The 16,578-nt window shown below is 42.0% G+C and overlaps 1 protein-coding gene across 1 annotated transcript in view; it reads right to left on the reverse strand.

Moving 5' to 3' along the window:
- LOC122560397 (sodium/myo-inositol cotransporter 2-like) overlaps nt 1-15,844 on the reverse strand; it is a 66,681-nt gene extending 50,837 nt beyond the window's left edge. The window contains exons 1-6 of the mRNA XM_043711029.1: nt 15,616-15,844; nt 11,881-12,048; nt 7,033-7,104; nt 6,846-6,950; nt 5,017-5,076; nt 3,878-3,982 (exon numbers count right to left, since the gene is read on the reverse strand). Of these exons, the coding sequence (XP_043566964.1) occupies nt 3,878-3,982; nt 5,017-5,076; nt 6,846-6,950; nt 7,033-7,104; nt 11,881-12,039 (501 nt within the window). The 5' untranslated portion in view covers nt 12,040-12,048; nt 15,616-15,844. The remainder of the gene's footprint in view (nt 1-3,877; nt 3,983-5,016; nt 5,077-6,845; nt 6,951-7,032; nt 7,105-11,880; nt 12,049-15,615) is intronic.
- Nucleotides 15,845-16,578: the final 734 nt, after the last annotated feature.

Raw genomic sequence — 16,578 nt, forward strand, 5'->3', positions numbered from 1 at the left:
CACAATTTAAACAAGGGCATTTTTTGGACTTTCTGACAATGTACCTTGCCTTGCTTGCTATTGATTTGCCACATGGCCTAACCATTTGTTTTTCTCAAGTGAGTTGAATTAGTCTCTCAATAGTTTGTCTGTTTACCTGCAAGCTGTATTTACATTTTTCATTATGTACACTCTTCAACACTGTAAATTAACAAAGATAATGATGGTTGTCTCAGGCACATTAGTACAATTGAAGAATATCTACCATGCATTTCAACTATAAATTGACTTGTTTGTTGTCAATTTAAGCATGATAGGCCTCATGTGCACAATGTATGTCATTGTTGTTCACTGTGTCATGTTAATACTGATGGCCAAATATTCAGTTGCTCATCAGGAACTAAATAATTCCATGAGTTTTTTTTTTCATTTGAAGCAGCAAAACACACTATAAGTTATGAAGCAGACATTACAACAACCGAGTGATTTCAGCATGTGAAGCTTGCAATGGCTATCTAACTGGTAGACAGAGTTATAGTATTGCATATAACATACAGAGTTCTTCAGGAAAACTCTTTTAAAGGAAAAGCACAAATATAACATGGGACACTTATCCATGGTATTCCACTGGGCTGTGTCCTAGGTCCGTTTTGTTGGCAGTATGTGAAATGAAGCATGATACTAACAGTGCCATAATCACAAATCAATGCAGCAGGTAATGAGCAAATGGGAATTACTAGAATTCAGAGGGCTATAGAAAAATTAAACAGATGGCTGAATTGAGAGAAACAGGGAACTATGGTATACCATAATTCATACTTCCATGCAGAGCCAGGCTCAAAGGGTCTGAGGTCAAGAATTACTTTTGTGAAGTATTCTTTGCAAACAGACCACTTACAAGAACTTTCTAAGTGGGATTTGCACCTGTGATAACAGAAAGCTATTGGGTTTTATGGCCTTTAATTTCTGGCTACAGGACTATGAAACATCTTAAAACATCTGCAACCATCTTCTACAATGTCTGTCTGGTGTTGCTTCTCTTAAGGATTAGTGTGGTAGGAAGTGTTCCCAAAAAGGCTGGTATGTTAATTAGACCTCCCCCTTTGATACTGATCCCGATCCAGCAAGATGACCATTATCTGCTTGCGATTAATTCTAACTGGAAACATAGTACATTGAAACATAGAATATAGGAGAGGAGTGGGTCCTACATTCTCCCTGCTACCTGTTGTAGACTGACAATAATAAACTTCATCAGCTGTTGCAGGTTGTCCCAACTAACTCCTGCCTTAAGGCAGACCAATGCCCATATATCAGTTAAGCAGAAGTTATGTCACTTTGCTTATTACTTCCCTCGATTCCTTTAAACAGCTGCCTAGAGTCCTGAACATTTTTGAGGATCTGCGTATTTCTGTTTGGGCTTGCACTAGTTGGAATACTTTGCATAGCTTATTGTGAAGTGTCAATCTTTGTGTTTCACTGCATTTGTTCCCTTCAGCTTCAGGAGAAATCTAATGGTTCAAGGATAGTTGCTGGAGAGCGGCCTTATGTCTCAAAGTTCACCATCACCATTCTTGATGGATTCCTGGCCAAAAAGGATTAGAAACATCTTCCCAGCTCTCTCCATTGTTTCAGTATTAGTCATTCACTGTTTTGCCTAAAGATTGATTAGATTCTTTACAGTGTGGAAACAGGCCCTTCGGCCCAACAAGTCCACACCATCCCTCTGAAGAGAAACCCATTCCCTACCCTATATTTACCCCTGTCTAATGCACCTAACACTGTGGGCAATTTAGTATGGCCAATTCACCTGACTTGCACATTTTTTTGGATTGTGGGAGGAAATGGGAGCACCCAGAGGAAACCCACACAGATAGGCGGGAATTGAAACCAGGTCCCTGGTGCTGTGAGGCAGCAGTGCTAACCACTGAGCCACCGTGCCGCCCACGGTGAGGTGTTTGGCCTGGAAGCAGAGATAGGCAAGAGGTTGAGAAACCCTACCACAGACTGCATGCCATCCTGTGCCAAGTCCTTTCAAATAAACATGTATGTTTTATTTGCAGGTTGTCTTTTCAAGGTGAAATTTGGGGTGTTATATGCATTGAACCCTACTATTTGCCCTCAGTGACAGAATATTGTAAAATGTGGAAAGATTTCTGTGTACGCTTCACAGGCTATACCACTAAGGGAGCAGCAGATGAACATTGACATTAGATCCATGTCTCCAAAGGAGGAATAGTACAGAATGCCCTGAAATTCCATGGCGGAGTTTCTGCCATATGCTGTAATTCAGTGTATTCCAGATTTTGAAGGATGTTAACATTATGGAGGACACAGCTGACCACTTCACACTTCTTAACCTGCTTCATCCTGTGATGTAGGGAACGCCCTTACTTCCACAATGCAGTCAACTCAGTAGAACTGATGCCTGATTCGTGAGATAGATTCTGGATGGGTAAATGAATAGGAAGGGTTAAAAGGGATATAGGCCAAATGTTGGCAAATGGGACTAGATTAGCTTAGGGTATCTGGTTGGCATGGATAAGTTGGACTGAGGGGTCTGTTTCCGTGCTGCACATCTCTATGGCTCTCATTATGTGCCTGCTGTTTCTATCTGGTTGGATGGCAAGAAAGGGGGATATCAGTCATCTATATTTGCTCTTTCATCTCACGCTTTTGTTTTCAGAGGAGGGCTGAGACCAGTGGATATGGCTGACTGTGCTCCATGAATAGACAGTGTTACTGGCATGGAAGTAGGCATTCACCGAAATGATATTTTCACTTGCTTGCATACTGACAGCACCTTTATCAACAGCAGCTGTGGTAGCTGTGTCTATCTTCACTGTTATAGGAGTCAGCAGAGTCAACTAAGTGTAGTTGATGCATGCTGCCCCATCAGGAATCCAACCAAAGCGCCAGGCCCTATCACTGTGTTTGTCTCTGCGGAAAGAGAAGACAATGTAATCTCCTCTTCAGGACCCAACCACAGTGTCATGAAAACCACTGGCAAGACTGTCTAAGGGCTCCAGGTCAGCTTATAGGAGTGGCCCAGTTCAGCAATTATCTCCTTGTTGAACATGACTCCCCACCCAGACATGCTCCTGAGTCATATGGAAGTGAGAGAAGTGCTTCTGAAAAATCACAAATATAAACAGAGTTTCTGAAACCAACACGAAATCAGCTGGAATGATTGATCAACTTCATGACAGGAACACCCTTCTGTTCTGGTGCATGCACAACACACTCATACGTGAGCTCAGGCCGCCCTCCAGAATTGGCTGGAAGTGCAGCCAGTGCCATTATCCTGCTCGGAGCCAACTGTAACATGACCCAATTTATACCATAACTCTGTATCGCAAATGATTTTCTGTTCCACTGAAGTCAAAAGGAAAGGAAATAGATCATGTATAAAATGAGCTATTGGTTTGTTATTGCACTTCTTGTGATACAATCAAACAGTATTTGGACTGTCCATGTTGACAGAATGAAATGATCAAGGATACAGAGTTTTGTATATAAAACATAAGAACTTCAGAACCAGGAGCCTGCTCTGCTATTTAACATGATCATGGCTGATCTCATTTCAGCCTCAATTCCACTTTGCTGCCTGCTCTCCATAACCCTTCAACCCATTATTAGTTAGACCTCCATCTGTCTCCTCCTTAAAATTATTCAGAGCAATATAGTATATTGAGAGTTTATCACTGAGGTACATTGTATTTTCAGGATACCAGATGGTGAGAGACAGTGTGCTGGACCATCGTAGTCACAATGTGTGGCATGCAGCGGAAACCTCAGTTTTCCCAATTGTTTACTTCATAATCAAATCAAGTATTCTCAGAAACACCTGCAATATTTATAATACATGTGGAATCTTCAATAAAAAAAACAGACTTACTGCTATCTTTGTGAATATATAGATAATCAAAGAAAGTAAAGCTATTAAAAAATGAATTCTTTGGCCTCCAAATCGTTTCAGTAGATATTCAGGCATGGTGGTGACCTGCAGAGAGAGAATATGTTCATCTGAGGGCAAACATGGAAATTGAGATCGAACCATGAATCGCAAACCCAGAGGCCAAACAGAAGAATTAGATCTGAATTTCACTGCTCTCATCTAAGTATAGGAACCCAAATCAGATTACATTGTCTTTGATCAGGCAGAAACCACTTCTCCCACAGTTGCTATTGGAAGAAATAATGTCCCATCATAGGGTTTTTTTATTAACTGGATACAAATAAACAAACCAGGACAGCATTTATTGCCCATCCCTAATTGCCCTTGAGAAGACGGTAGTGAGCTCTTCTGGAACTAGTGCAGTCCACAGGAATAGGCACAAACAAAATGTTGATAGGAAGGAAGTCCCAGGCCCTTTACTTGGCAACAGTGATATAGTTAAGTCAGAATGGTGTGTGGCTTGCAAAGAAATGTTCAGTTGGTGGTGTTCCCATGCATCTGTTACCCTTACCTTTTTGGACGGTAGAGGTTGTATGTTTGGAAGAAATTGAAGGAGCCTTGGTGAGTTGCTGGAGTGCATCTTGCAGATGGTACACACTGCTGCTTCTCTCTGTCAGTATCATGACTGCTAGATATGGATATGGAGGCAGATGACTTGTGGTGTCCATCAGTTTAAAAAACCATATTCTCACAAACCATAACCCGAGTTATGGTTTATGAGAACTGAGTAAATCAAACTCTGTTCTATTAGTTTGAACTGCATTTGTCTTTAAAGACCCAACTTGTGGGAGTGAAGTTGGTCTTTTTGTAAAATTGGTGATTTTACAAAGCTGTCGATTTGTCCTCTCCTATTCTGCTACCTTTCAATTACCTTCCATAACCTTTCCATACCAACAATCCCAATTGTAATTCTTCATTAGTAGCCTGTTCTTATATTTTGCAGAATCCTGCTCTGAAACCCCCTTCTCTGGGGTTATACAAAGTGTTGAATAAAGGATAAAATGTTAAGTAGGAACAGGAAATTTTATTTTTGTGAAAATGATTGCTTTGCATTAGAAGTAGTTAAAATGCAATCTTACCCCTGCTGCAATGTATATGGGTAGAAAAAGCCAACCTAGTAACATCAAAGCATACATTCCCTATAAAAGGAAAAGTAAAGGAAATTATCATGGTATGATCTTGTATTACCTGGTATTACAGCATTATTCTTTCACACAAAAGAATTTCCTTTCACCACCAGAGACAACAGTCTTCCCCTAAGCTCTCGTCTTCTCTCCCCTCTCTCCAGACACAGCTATTCCCTCCCATCAGATGCATTCCCACACTGGATGCAGCTATCCTACAGCCAGCAGACACAACTATTCCCCTTTTCCCTCTCTCTACCAGACAAGAATTCCAAGCCTCAAACTTGGTCAGCAGTTATGAGGCTGATTCAGTTCAGTTTCTGGTCAATGGTAACCCCCAGGATGGTGATAAAATTATTGTCACATGTACTCAAGGACAGAATTATAGGAGTACAGTGAAAAGTTTACAATGTCGTTGGCAATACCATTCAATGTCAGTTGGATTTGTCCTGTTTTTTTTGTGGGCAGGTCAGATTTGGACAATTCTTCACATTGCTAGGTTGATGTCAGTGATGTAGCTGTAGTGGACTGGCACTGGAAGAGTTTGGCTCAGAGTGGGACTAGTTCAGGAGCACAAGCCATCAAGACTTCTGCTGGAATATTGACTGTGTATATAGTCTTAGCAGTACCCTGTGTCTTCAGCTGTCTCTTTGTTATCATGAAGAGTGAATCAAATTGGCTGAGGACTGGCATCTGGGATGCTGGGAATCTCAGGAAGAGGCAAAGATAGATTATCTACTCATTACTTCAGGCTGAAAGTGGTTACAGATTCTTCAGCTAAGCTTTGCAGCTCTAGGCCTCAGGGCAACTCCTGGATCTGGGCCTCAGAGTGCTCCTGGCTCCGGGCCTTGGGATACTCCTGACTCCAGGCCTCAGGGTGCTCCTGGCATCAGGCCCCAAGGTGCTCCTGACTCTGAGCCTCAAGGCAGCTCCAGGCCTCAGAGCAACTCCTGGATCTGGGCCTCAGGGTGCTACTGGCTCCTGGCCTCAGGGTGCTCCTGGCTCCGGGCCTCAGGGTGCTCCTGGCTATGGGCGTCAGACTGCTCCTGGCTATGGGCGTCAGACTGCTCCTGGCTCCTGACCTTAGGGTGCTGGCTTTGGGCTCCAGTCAGAAACAGTTACTCTCCCCTAATTGCTGCTGATAGGCTCACCATAAACCTACTGCAGCACACATGGAGATTCTAATAATTCTTGAAGATCTTCCACTCATACTCACCTGTATTTGAAACTCTGGTTCCAAATAAAACAAAATGAAAATAAAAAAATTGAAACCAATAAACTTTCACTTTATATCATCCTGGTCTATGATCCTTCTTGTGTAACGTTATGTAATTATTAATGAATGACCTATAAATTTGTCTACCTGTAGAACATATGTCAGTCTGCATGAAACACTCTGGCAGGCTGTTTGTAGCCAACAGCCCACAGGTCGGGTTCTAATATATATTCAGTCCTATTCCCTGTAACCCTTGGTTTATTTCCCTGGGGAGCCCATACAAATTCCTTTTGATATCACTCATTATCTCCTACTCCATCACTCTGCCAGCTGCTTAATGTGCTTCTTAATGTGCTGCTTAATGTGTTTCTTCACATTCTGTCTGCATCACTTGTCTAAACCTTAACTCTCTGCCATATAGCATGAAGTCACAATTTAACAACAATCTCATTGAATAGTAGAACAGACTCAAGACATTGATTGGCTAAAACCTGTTTCTATAACTGAATGCTTTATTTTAGTTGGAAATTTTTTACAAGTAAATATTTCAACATGTAAAATAACTTACACTCCACTCGAACACACTAACAGCAATTCCAGTGGCTGCTCCACTTCCAGCCAACCCAATGAAATGGCCACTTCCCACATTGTTGGCAAATAGTGTCGCTCCAATCTGGGCAAAAGAAATAGAAGTCTGAGATGAGGCAGTGTCAAATGCTGGTTGTCCAATGTAAGCTAGGAATCCAAATACTTACTGGCCACCAAGACATATTCCTTCCTGCCAAAAAGTAGCCTCGAATAGTGTTCCTCTTTGTCTTGTACATGGACTAATCGAAAAAATCGGAAACAATATATCATTCTTAATCTAATACAATGCTGTTATTCGAAAGAATTAGACCTTAACCCTGGAAAACTATCTCTGCCTCCTCATCTCGATTTCCTAATTAAGGACACTCCTTCAAACTTCTTTAACTCAGCTTTAGATCGTCTAATCTAATACCTCCTCATGTGGCTTAGTCTCTTTTTTTCAAAGTGTTCTTGTCAAGTGGCTTGGAGTATTTTATTCTGGTGAAGGTGCTGTATGAATGTTGTTGGTTACAGTGTAAAGTTACAGGTCCGCATTGCTTTGTTCTGCAGTGAGTCTGAGTAACAGCAGTGCAGAGCTGAGGACCTTTGGAAAGCTAAGTCTTTAGGATACCTGTCCATCCTGTTAGCAAGCTTTGATAATACAATATTTAACTACAGATCACAGAGAACTGAATATTACTTGCATTAAGTTAAATCAAAAGATAGAATATCTTGAGTTAAAAAGGAATGAGAATTGAAAACATTGGCGGAAAATGGTCTGGAAGCAATCACTGATTCTAATCACATGACATATTATAAAGGAATTTTTTTTGTTAAGAAAGTGCACATCAGCTACAAAATTAAAATGTGTAGTGCCTAGATGTTTGCTGCTATGGGTGTCATTTAGATTCCAAATGGCATTGTTAGCACAGATGCATGAAGAAGGCATTCAGTGTATTTGGAGTAGTCAGCTTGTGATCTCAGTCAGCATGCAACACTGATCTGACACTAGCAGTGTTTATTCCAATGTCATAGAATCCCTACTGTACGGAAGCAGACCATTCAGCCCATCACCCCCACACTGATCTTCCAAAGACTTAATTGACCTGTACCAACGAACGCATCCCATTTCTCCAAACAAAACCATCACAATGTCATCTTGCCTTCAATACTTGAATAAAAACTACCACCAAAAACAAACCAGTGCAGAAATAACCATGTTTTTCATATACGCCAGCCTGCCTGCCTTTGACCGGCCCAGTACTAACCCAGTATCTGTAGCATGATTGGTGAGAGGCTGCTGACTATCTGTGGGAGATACTGCAAATGGCCTGGCAGGATGACCTGATGAGGCTTTGCAAAAGAAGGCTGGACAGCACCAGCTCAGCGTGAGAGCCAGCAGTCAGGCCCTGGCAAGTAGTCACCCTGAGAGCAACTTTGTGCTCCCACAAAGCCACTGCCACTCATCCCAGGTCAGCACTTCAGCAATTCCAGAGATCAGCTACAGCACATATTGCAGACTTGCTCTAAGTACCTGCAACCCTCTTTGAACACTGGTCTCTGTTGCCATGATGGCAGCAGTTTGAGCTTGCAATGCATCATGCAGATATTGCAATCCATCTGCTGATACTGGCAGATGAGGTATTGGCCATCAATTCCTGTATGATGGTTGAGTCTGCCAGAGTTCTCCTGAAGTTGACCAGTATTTCCACTGAAGGGTTAAGCTCAAGTTTTGCACAAAGCCCTGTGCATCACTGCATGTCAGACCTCTCTGTCCATCTTGACAGTGTCCATAGGCTCTCTGGCAGCCTTGCCAAATATTGCTGTGTGCATATGTCTTCTGCAATGTGCCTCTCCATCGAAATCTTCATCTACAGCAGAACTTCTGTGGGATATTGCAGACCCACAAGCAGACATCTGCACAACTCCATCGCTCAGCTGCAGTCTGGTGGCTCAGCAAATGCAGATTTTATCTCGAAGTGCACAAAGTCTCAGTGTCCAAGCTGGTGGCTGCAAGGGTGAAAGTGAGTCAGAGTGTTTCTTCACCATCAGTCATTTCTTCTTTAATTCCTCCCAGACCTTGCACCACTTCTTGGTCAGGTTGTGATTCTTTGGATATTTGAAAGGAGTGAGGCACAAGGGTAAGTTCCGGGTGAGTGGTGGTCATGGAGGGATCACAGACTGCTGACTGATGTGCAACTCCTAAATCAGAAGGGATTGTGAAATGACGGGAAATCAAGAAGGAGGATTAGGTTTTAAAATATCACAACCTTTAGCAGGTTCAGCCCACTGCTGGTCACGACCTCAGTATGTTTTCATTCACTCATAGGATGTGGGCATTGTTGACTTGGCTGACATTTATTGCCCACCCTTAGTTGCCCTTCAGAAGTTGGTGGTGAGTGGTCTTCTTGAACCACTGCAGTCCGTGCAATCATTACAATGTTGACAAGTTCTTGTTCCTCCACAGAATGTACTATTCCTTTAGGGGTGAGACTGCCTCTAAAATATGATTACACTTGCATGAACGTGAGTCCCCTGTTGCAGAATCCCCTGTGGCTATTCATCAGTATAGTTAATGCATCTATCTGCCAGGTAAATGGCGATGTCACATGAGATGTCTATCCCCATGTATCAGTAGTATCTGGTGCAGGTTAATTGCAAATCACAACTCCAGTGCCTATTTTTGGGGGCTATCCAATTTTATCTGCCTCATCTCTTCAGATTTTTTTTCTAATGTTGGGCCTACCAATGACTCCGGGGATAAAATAGGTAGATGTCCATTGCAACACTGAGCCATTGGAAAGGGCAATGGGTCACAGGGACTGAAGAGATCAAGAGTATAGTTAATGCATCTATCTGCCAGGTAAATGGCGATGTCACATGAGATGTCTATCCCCATGTATCAGTAGTATCTGATCACAATTGAAATGAGTGACATGAAAATGTGGCTGTGATCAGGAGAGGGCAAGGCGATGAAGGGGATAGCAGAGGCATCATCATGACCACTGCAGGGACACGTGGGGAGAGAACAATGGATCACGCTCAGGAGAAGACAGAGGACTATGAGAAGGAAGGAGAATTCAACATGTTCACAATTAATTCAGGGGGGGATCTTAACAGGTTTGTGAACCAAGGGTTATAGAGTGATATCCTTGTTTTTACTCTTTCATGAGATGTGAGCATCACTGGGAAAGCCAGGATTTTTTGCCCATGCCTAATTTTTCCTCAAACTGAACAACTTGCTAGGCCATTCATGGACTGTTAAGAATCTACAATATTACTGTGGTCTGGAGTCACATGTCGGCCAGAAAAGGATGGCAGTTTTCTTTCGCTAAAGGGCAATAGCAAATGAGATGGTTTCCATGGCCGTTACCATCATTGGAACTAGCTTTAAATTCCAGATTTATTCATTAGCATTTATAATGCTACCAGTTGCTATAGTGAGATTTGAGCTCAAGTACCCAGGATTACCAATCTATTAACATTTCCATCTTGCCACTGTCCCCCTGCCTCTGAATAGTTGTCAGGGATTGTGTAGTTTAGGCTGCCCTCACAAACACCATCCTAAACCCCCAGCCCTCCACCCCTATCACTCACTTAATTTTAAATCATAAAAGTCATGGTGCCTTCAGTCCAGGTCTTTGTAATGTTAGTTTCTGCCCTAATAATATTAAAGATTAAGGCTAACAAGTCTGGAAATCAGGTAGCTGCAATTTTGGACTCAGTTATTGTGCACACTTGCTCAAAATCAACACAGGTTGATTAGCATCACATCTTGCTATTCAGTCTGAAACTGGACCTTTGCAGCTGGATTTTTGCACAGACCTCGCTCCCTCATCCCACTCCATTCATATCAGACTTGATTCAGGGAGGAAGGAAGCAAATGTCTTTGTTGCCTCCTATTTGCAAGCCTACTTGCTCGTAATAGTGAACTGAGTTAGTAGATCACAGTGATAGACATTATTTGAAGAGAATAGCATCAAGTGACTGCAGAGTAAGGGTCTGATTACAGCCATTTTATTGGAAGCAGCAGCTTTATCATGGAGATGGGGTAATCCTTCACTAAGATTTAGTTGTAAGATAGGGCGGCACAGTGGTTAGCACTACTACCTCACAGCATCAGAGACCTGGGTTCAATTCCCACCTCAGACAACTGTCTGTGTGGAGTTTACACAATCTCCCTGGGTCTGTGTGAGTTTCCTCCCACGGTCCAAAAATGTGCAGGTTAGGTGAATTGGCCATGCTAAATTGCCCGTAGTGTTAGCTGTAGGGGAATGGGTTTGGGTGGGAGGGTCGGTGTGGACGTGTTTGGCTGAAGGGCTTGTTTCCACACTATAAGAAATCTAAAAAAAATTATTGTTGGGGTGAAAGTGTTGAATCTTTGTTTTCTGTATAAATATTGAAGTGTTTTTTGTTGTAAGTATATTGGCAGCTCTTGTGAAAGTGTTTGGTTTCTGACCTCTGCACTAAACAAAACAGAAACAAAACCTATGATCTATCAAGCTGTGCCTCACTCTGGGATCAGACTTGTTCAATATTATCCTCAGCTGGGATGATAAGACTACCCAATGCACCACATCACCTCCCCAGATCAATCACATTTCCCAAATAAACACTCAGAATTGGTTTTTTACTGGCTTCAGCATAAATCCATGCTTGCTAGTTTCATGGCGGTTAAAATAAATTCTCAAAGGTGCCCACAAGCAGCCATTTTAATGTCCTTTTGATTTCGGAAATATAGGTAGAAAATTCAAAAGTGGCATTTACCTTACCAAGAAAATGACTGGAAACAAATGAAATGAAATTCTTGAGATAATAGGTTCCATCCCTAAATTCCAACTGCAGTTATGCATATTTTCCCGACCCATCTGCACTGCACCTCAAACTTTGGGGCCCAACTGCACACTTAACCCTTGCAAGTGGTGATTTTCAAAATAACTCACGATACTGGGTCTACTTCTTCAAAGGACATAGAAGACGTTTTAATCAAGAGTGTGTTTTCAGCCAGCAGTTTAGTAAGTAGATGAAGATCTTACCCAGACTCCTACAAATATAATAAGTAAAATGTAGAGGGACAGCACAACAATGTCAATCACATTCAGTTTCTGATGCATGATGACACATTCTTGAGGTTCCAATGTACTGGCAGGGGCGTTGTCTGTCCTGAAGTAAGGGTTATCTGTGGTTGTCTTCATACTTCCGAACTTGAACATAAAACAGAAGAATAAAATAAGCTTATGTAAATAGAATATGTATTATCTGAATAGACTCTGATTGAGCTGCTTGAGTGCACTAATTAATAATAAGTCAGTGGGATAATCAAAACGTTAGTTAAAGGGGGAGTGAGAGGAATAGATTCTCATGCATAGATTAGAACAAGCAGTTTAAGTAAAAACAGAAGATGCAGGAATATTTGTTTTGTGCAGGATTCAGTTGAAATTCTATGCTGGTTAAAAGGAATTAAAACTCTTGCTAACTGAAGGGCTGTACTAACAGTTAGATTTTTGGAGCAGCTGAGTCCAAAAGAGAGGGTCAGATTTCCTAGTTGCAAGACACCAGGCGGTAAAAACAATAGCATGAGGAGAATTCTGAATCTAAGTGGCTGCGTTTAAACCTCTGTTGAAAAGAGGAATCGAGAACAGGGGGGCAATTGTCTTACACACTTAATGGTAAGGTCCTGGGGAGTGTTGCTGAACAAAGAGACCTTGGAGTGCAGGTTCATGGCTCTTTGAAAGTGGAGTTGCAGGTAGATAGGATAGTGAAGGAGGTATTTGGTATGCTTTCCTTTATTGGTCAGAGTATTGAGTATAGGCATTGGGAGTTCGTATTACGGCTGTACAGGACATTGGTTAGGCCACTTTTGGAATACTACGTGCAATTCTGGTCTCCTTCCTATTGGAAGGATATTGTGAAACTTGACAGGGTTCAGAAAAGATTTATAAGGATGTTGCCAGGGATGGAGGATTTGAGCTTTGGGAGAGATTGAATAGGCTGGGGCTGTTTTCCCTGAAGCATCGGAGGCTGAGGGGTGACCTTATAGAGGTTTATAAAATTATGAGGGGCATGGATAGGATAAACAGACAAGTCTCTTCCATGGGGTGGTGGTGTCCAGAACTAGAGGGCATAGGTTTAGGGTGAGAGGAGAAAGATATAAAAGAGACCTAAGGGGCAACTTTTTCATGCAGAGGGTGGTATGTGTATGGAATGAGCTGCCAGAGGATGTGGTGGACACTGGTACAATTGCAACATTTAAAATGCATCTGGATGGGTATATGAATATGAAGGGTTTGGAGGGAAATGGGCCAGGTGCTGGCAGGTGGGACTAGATTGGGTTGAGGTATCTGGTCAGCATTGACAAGTTGGACTGAAGGGTCTGTTTCCTTGCTGTACATCTCTATGACTCTATGGAGGAGGTTTGAAGGAACTATTTTTTTCCAGAGGTATGTGGAAGTCTCAAGCCATCTCAATGTGCAAACCTTTGGAATATGTTGTGGTTAATCCTGTAAATTCTATGAAGTATCTGACTTCAATTTTTGTTGGTTGTGTTTCAAATGGATATGGAAAGCAATTTGATCTAAGACATTTGGTTTGAGTAGAAGTAACTGTAATCATTGTACTTGTAATAACTTTAATGTAACGGACTGTTAAGATATAGTTGTCAGCTTCAATAGTATTAGATTTTGCTGTGGTTTTCTTTTACAACCTTATAGCTTGATCCGTTTAAAAAATACCTAGATTTTCAGATTTACAAAACAAATGATAAAAATATTATCGGTCTCTACCAAGATCAATACAATCATAACAATGGCAACCAAAAGAGGGAAAAAATATTTTATCTGCACTACCTACTGTGCGAAATAAGACCAATGTTTAACGTACCTAGCAACTCAAAACTGGGCAACCAGTAAGCTCTGAAGGTCACCTGCAGCAGCAGAATTGTATTAAATCACAGTCTATAATCTTATGGTCCAGCATATCATCTAGTCTACCAGTCTGATCAAATCAGAGAATCAGCCCTTGTTCAATGAAGAATGCAGGAGGGTATGCCTCAGGCATTCCTAAAGATGAGGTGTCAACACGATGAAGCTATAATAGACTCCAGACAGGGGTGGCAGCATGCAGTAGACCCAAGAACCAATGGATCAGATCCAAACCCTGCATACCTGATCCAGTCATGAGTTGTGGTAGACAATTGAACACTTAACAGGAGGCGGGGACACCACAAATATCCTTATCCTCAATGACTGGAGCCTAGTATATTTGTGCAAAAGACAAAGGTAAGGTACTTGCCTGCACCTTCAGCCATAAGGTCTGAGTGGGTGATCCAAGTCAGCCTCTTCCTAAGGAACCCAGATAAAAGTCTTCAAATAATTTGATTCACTCCACGTGATATCAAGAAACAGCTGAAGACAATGGATATTGCATAGGCTGACAACACTCCAGCAAAAGTACTGAAGACTTGTGCTCCACAACTAGCCATAACCCTCCCCAGCTGTCCCAATAGAGCCACAACACTGACATGTACCCCACAAGGTGGACACGTACCATGGTATGTCTTGTGTACAAAAAGCAGAACTAATTCAACTCAATTACTGACCTATCAGTCTACTCTTGATTGTCATGGAAATGGTCATCAACAGTTCTATTAAGTAGCATTTGCAAAGGAATAACTTATTCACTAACATTCAGTTTGGTTTCCTTCAGGACCACTGGGCTTCTGACTTCATTCCAACCTTGGTCAAACACAGACAAACAAGCTCAACGCCGAAGGTGAAGTGACATTAAGGCAGCATTTGATCAAGTGTGCCATCAAAGAACCCTAGCAAAACTGGAGTCAATGTGAATCAAAGGGAAACTCCTCTGTTGTTTGGGGTTATACCTAACACTAAGGAAGACAGTTGTGGTTTGTGGAGGTCAATAATTTCATCTCAAAGGCGTCACCACAGGATTCCCTAAGGCTAGTGTCCTAGGCCAACAACCCTCAGCTGCTTTTCCTATGACCTTCCCTCCATCATAAGGTCCAACTGAGAACATTAGCTATTGTTGTGCAATGTTTAGAATTATATTTTTCAATCTCCTGTTTAAATCATTTCATGGCTTTTTTCTACCTCTTTCAACCTTACAATACTCTAGGCACTGGGCTAGGAACCCAGAGGCTCAAGCAAAACTCTGGTGATATAGGTTGAAACCTCACCATGACAGCTGTTGGGAGGTAAAACTCAGTTAATAAACCTACTCCCACAGAAACTGTGAAAGTGTCACTGATTGCTGTAAGACACCATTGGAATCATGAATGTTCTTTGAGGGAAGAAATCTGCCATCTTTTTCTGGTCTGACCTACACATGACTGAAGATCTGTAGCGGATCCCTAAGTTGTCTTCTGAACTATCATATCGCAAACCACTGAGTTTGGTGACAAGTTGGGGGGTAATAAATTCAGGCTATGCCATTGATGTCTGCATCAACTAGAAGGCATACATATTTTTAAAAAATCTACACCTTCTCCCAGGCATTGCTGGCTGTGTATTTAACCTAATTGGCTGTGGAATGCTGCTATTAACATCTCTAATTTCCTCTCCACATTAGAGTCCTCTGTAAATCCACCTCTCTGACCAAGCTTTCAACCACTCAACCCATTATATCAGTCTCAGTTCTGAATCAATTTTTATACTTTTCTGAAGCACCTTTAGGATGTTTTTCAACATTTAAAATGGCTAGACATAAAATACAAGCTACAATGTTAATCGTGCTTTAAGACAGAAGATTGTTACCTCATTAAGCTGTTGGATGAATAATCAAACAGCTTTGTATGCTTTTCTTTCCAGTTTGGGAATATTCTGCTGCTCCAGTTTATTAACAAATGTTAGCAATGTTGTTCTTAGAAGTTCTTCCTTCCTAATGGCCCTGGGACGTACATTGAAACCATTTGGTTTCAAGTTGTTGCCTCCGAGGTGGTGGAGGTTTTAATGCCAGACTTTTGAATTTGCACCCAAGTTGGTCCAGTTGAAGAATGGCAGTTGGTGACAGTTGGATAGAGTTCTTCTCCTCTGTTTGAACCTGATTGGCTGTTGGTTGCTGGCTCCAATTGTTTGTTTGGTTGATTTTCATTCTGTCACCTCTGATTGGGTCAGGTTGTTCTGTTCCATCTCCCAATCACCTGAGGCTTATACAAGTGTTCGGGGTAAATTGTCTGACACACAGAAGTGGTCTCACGTTGACAGCATTACCTTACTTAAATGGACATAGGTGGCACAAGATTCATTCTGTTAGAGTAGCACTTAGTTTTGTATTTTGTTCCTGCTTTTATCTGTCAACTCTTTTTTGTTTGGAACAGGTACTAAGCTCTTCATAACTGCCTGTAGCTGCCATTTCTTTCCTGTCCACTATTGTCACTTCTCATCTTTCACTATTTCCAGGCCTCTAAGTGTCAGCCATTCCTTTTTCTTACCTGTAACAGTGTCTGCCTTTATCTGCAACACTTGTTTTTATATTCTTAGCACTACCCCATGCCTGTAACGACTGCATACTATTATTGCCTGCCTGCAACTTTCACCTCTTTCAGAACCCTGACAGTGTGAGGAGAGAGAGCAGTGAGACCCCAGGACCCTGACTCTGTGATGAGGGAAGGGAGACAGGTCAGACCAGACAGAGGACAGGGAGCATGGGGAGAGAGGACAGGGAACAGAGGGAGGACAGGGAAGAGAGAGAGGGAGGACAGGGAAGAGAGGGAGAGA

Source organism: Chiloscyllium plagiosum, chromosome 21, assembly GCF_004010195.1.
Source record: "Chiloscyllium plagiosum isolate BGI_BamShark_2017 chromosome 21, ASM401019v2, whole genome shotgun sequence".
In the NCBI taxonomy this organism is placed as follows: domain Eukaryota; kingdom Metazoa; phylum Chordata; class Chondrichthyes; order Orectolobiformes; family Hemiscylliidae; genus Chiloscyllium; species Chiloscyllium plagiosum.